This window comes from Zymoseptoria tritici, chromosome 7 (assembly GCF_000219625.1).
Source record: "Zymoseptoria tritici IPO323 chromosome 7, whole genome shotgun sequence".
In the NCBI taxonomy this organism is placed as follows: domain Eukaryota; kingdom Fungi; phylum Ascomycota; class Dothideomycetes; order Mycosphaerellales; family Mycosphaerellaceae; genus Zymoseptoria; species Zymoseptoria tritici.
Window position 1 is genome coordinate 1,808,704 of NC_018212.1, and position 3,191 is coordinate 1,811,894.

General features: G+C 54.3%; 1 protein-coding gene across 1 annotated transcript; it reads right to left on the minus strand.

Moving 5' to 3' along the window:
• Window positions 1-204: 204 nt before the first annotated feature.
• On the minus strand, window positions 205-2,544 carry MYCGRDRAFT_94647 (uncharacterized protein; the record flags this gene model as incomplete). The annotated part of the gene is made up of 2 exons (XM_003850987.1): window positions 205-2,007; window positions 2,527-2,544. The coding sequence occupies 2 exons, from the start codon at window positions 2,542-2,544 to the stop codon at window positions 205-207; spliced, it is 1,821 nt and encodes a 606-aa protein (XP_003851035.1).
• Between the last annotated feature and the right edge of the window lie 647 nt (window positions 2,545-3,191).

Below are 3,191 nucleotides of genomic sequence, written 5' to 3' on the forward strand. Positions count from 1 at the left end.
CACGAGGAAAGCTTCCCCACGACAATCATCAAAAAATGCCTGACAATAGGAAGGCAAGTCACGAGTACGTCGAGACTTTTTCCTTCTATTGTTGTGAGTTGGAGACACGGAGGTATCTAGTGGTAGTGACAGACTCAATGAAATTCGTCAATGATATCAGGCCAGACCAGCTCAGCCTGATGCTTCTGCTTTCCTCCTCAATCCTCAGTCCACATCTGTCCCACTGACACCCAACCCCACCACTCGTCCCCTTCCCTCTCCGGACCTTGTGACAGCTTCAATGCCCTGCACCTCATGCAAACTTGCCGTGTCCGAATATAACGTACTCGTAAAACTCCTCACGCTCTTCGAATGCGCCAAGCCAATGGCACCATTGACGCCCAACGCAGCTCCATACCCTCCATACCCACTGGGAGTGAAACCTCGTACTCCACTTCCTCTAGCGACGCCGACTCGTGGCGATGGTTCCAGGCCGCGCGTATTGCGGTATGGATTTGGGCCATTGCCAGCTGCAGCACCGTAGCCTAACGTCTTGCCTAGACCGCCGCCGACCCAGCCTTCGGGATCGATTGGACTCTCGAGGAAGCTTGGTCCTGGGGATGGACAGTACGGAGAGCTGGCGGGATGCCAGGTCGGGCTCGGAGGGCTGGCGACGAGGTTTTTCGATTGAGTGAGGGACAATGTCGGCCTTGTCGGGTAGGATAGTGCTGGCGAGGATGACGGGATGGGTGCCGTCGCCGGTGCGATAGGCTTCGATTTCGTCGCATGGATGACGTTCGCAGCTCGGGAGATGAGGTTGTGGAGAGGTGGAGTAAAGGGTCTGGCGAAGGACTTGGATTTGGGCTTGTGTTTATGAATTGTGAGGGGAGGCGGTGTTGCTGAGCATCGCTCCGTACCAATTTTGGGTGGCCGAGGGAACTCGGCGAGGGTCGAAAGACGAAGATCCGGTGATGGCCCGTATTCTGAGCATCCGGGCTCTGGCGTTCGCAGGTATTCTCCTCGTGGCAGTTGCTGCATTTGAGGTTGTGCTTGCCGTTCTGCCTCAAGCTGCTGCTGGTAGGACCATCGGCCAAGATTCGCGGGCAATTGAGGAATTGCTGGCGGAACCGGGCTGATGGGATTTTTGTGAAGGAATGAGAACATCGAGGTTGCAGAGGCACGCAAGCCACCCACCGGCCGAGGCACGGGCTCTGCTCCGGCTACCGTGATGGTCGGGTAGCTCATGCGTGCTAGATTTGGTGGCAGCTCCGGCAGTTCTGGTGCTGGCTCTTGAATGTACGGTGGCGGTGGAGCATCAGGCAGGAGTGGTGTCTGGTGGAAGCGCTCCCCGGGCTCCTGGCGCCCAAACGGCAGAGCACGCTCTGATGGATGATTACGCTCTGTACGGGTTGGCGAAGGATATGTTGGAGTATCACACTGAGCACGCAATTGAGCGTGCAGAGGCGAGGTCCCGCATCCCTGGAAGTACTGGAGATTCCGCGGTGGGCTAATGACCAGACGGCTGATGTTGTTGGCCGAGGATCTGCTACGGGACGAGCTCGTGGTGCTACGGCGTTGAAGAAGGCCGGATTTCTCACGAATCGCAGGGATGTGAGTCCCGGTAGGTGCAGCAGGACGGTGGCGTTGCCGACGTCGCCGGATGAGGAGGAAGGCGAGGACACCAATAATGAGAGCCACTCCGAGGGACACAGTCAAGGAGATCGCCAGTGTGGTATTCGACACGCCATGCGGTGTATGTCCGATCGGTTTGAGTGTGCTGGTAGAGGACGGCGTCGATGATGTGAAGGTGGTGGAGGTGTCTGTGATGGTCCCGGTAATGGATGATGGGATTGATTTCGACGATATCTCTGGCGAGTCGCTCGATGCTGTGCCGTCGTTCGAGGACGGGGAGATCTGTGGCTGACCTGCCTGCACGACAGGATAGACAGTGTTCGTTCGGGGACGTCGCACTGTGATTACACCCATCGCGGAGGCGTTTGTGATGTAAGCGTTGGCTGTTGCGAGAGACTGGAGGAGTAAGACAAATCAACAGTCGGCAACCGTCAATGTGGATGTCTGCCAATGGAAACGTCCTCGTCAAGAGCAGTGCTCAGAATCCGTTGTATCGTTCGCGTGGAGAGAGATATGCCGAAAGCTTGTCGGTAGTTGTGTGATGAGATTAGAGAGTGTAAGGTATGTCGACCGTTGTGATGGTAATGAACGTCCAGTGGTATTCTGATGTAGCGAGCGTGCTGTGACTTTCCAAACGAGCGTGCTGATCAGATTGCTTCAAACGAGAGTGATGGAAGCTGTGTTCTCCTGTCGGTCGTGGTATTACTGTCGATGTGTCGTCTTCATTCTCGAGGTAGATCCAATGAATCTCTCAGTCTAGGTATTGGCGATGTTGACGGCGATCCCACAACAGACTCCACACAGCAATTGAGGCAACAAACAATGTCCAACAGTCAAAACAAAAACATCCAGCGGCCGGCGGTTGGCATTCATATGTAAATTCATTTCCTCTCCATCGTCCCTCATTTGGCTCACCCTTTCCCGGCTCTCCATTTTCTGGTGCGGTATGACAACGCCGTCTTCATCTTCGAACGGTCAATTTCCAGTGCGAGATCTAACGTCTTACCGCGTTTTTGTGGTGAGTGTAGGCCAAAAGGGGAGGTGGATGAAGGAGTGTGGTCCGGCAACGTTGCTGTACCGAAGGACGACAGCCACGGCTTGGCGGAAGGCTCCACGTGTTTGGTGGCGGAAGTCGCAACGCGCTCTTCCGCGTGAGATTTCCCTCCAGGATCGTGTCCTATATGGCAGTTTAGGTCACTACCTCAATTCTCATTTTCTCAAAACCTCGTTTTATCGATATTGCGCTTAGTAAGCGCTAAACGCTCGCAACGTCTACCTCTCTTGCTCGTAACATCGTTCTTCTTCTTCTTTTTAACACCCTTACTACCCTCTCGCTATGCTACGCGCTGCCCTTAACATCGACTACCTTCGAACCGAGATCGAGCTCCTTCTTAGGGTCTCCGAATGGACCTACGACGACGTCGTTTAATAGCTAAGGGAAGAGCAGTAAGTAGCTATTAAGCCTCGAACGTTTAGACGGATACTAGCTCGGTAGCAGCTGTCTACGCATCCGAGGATCTATTAAGATAAGGACTATTAGGCACTGCTGTATGCAAGGATTAAGGAGCTCTTCTAGCAGT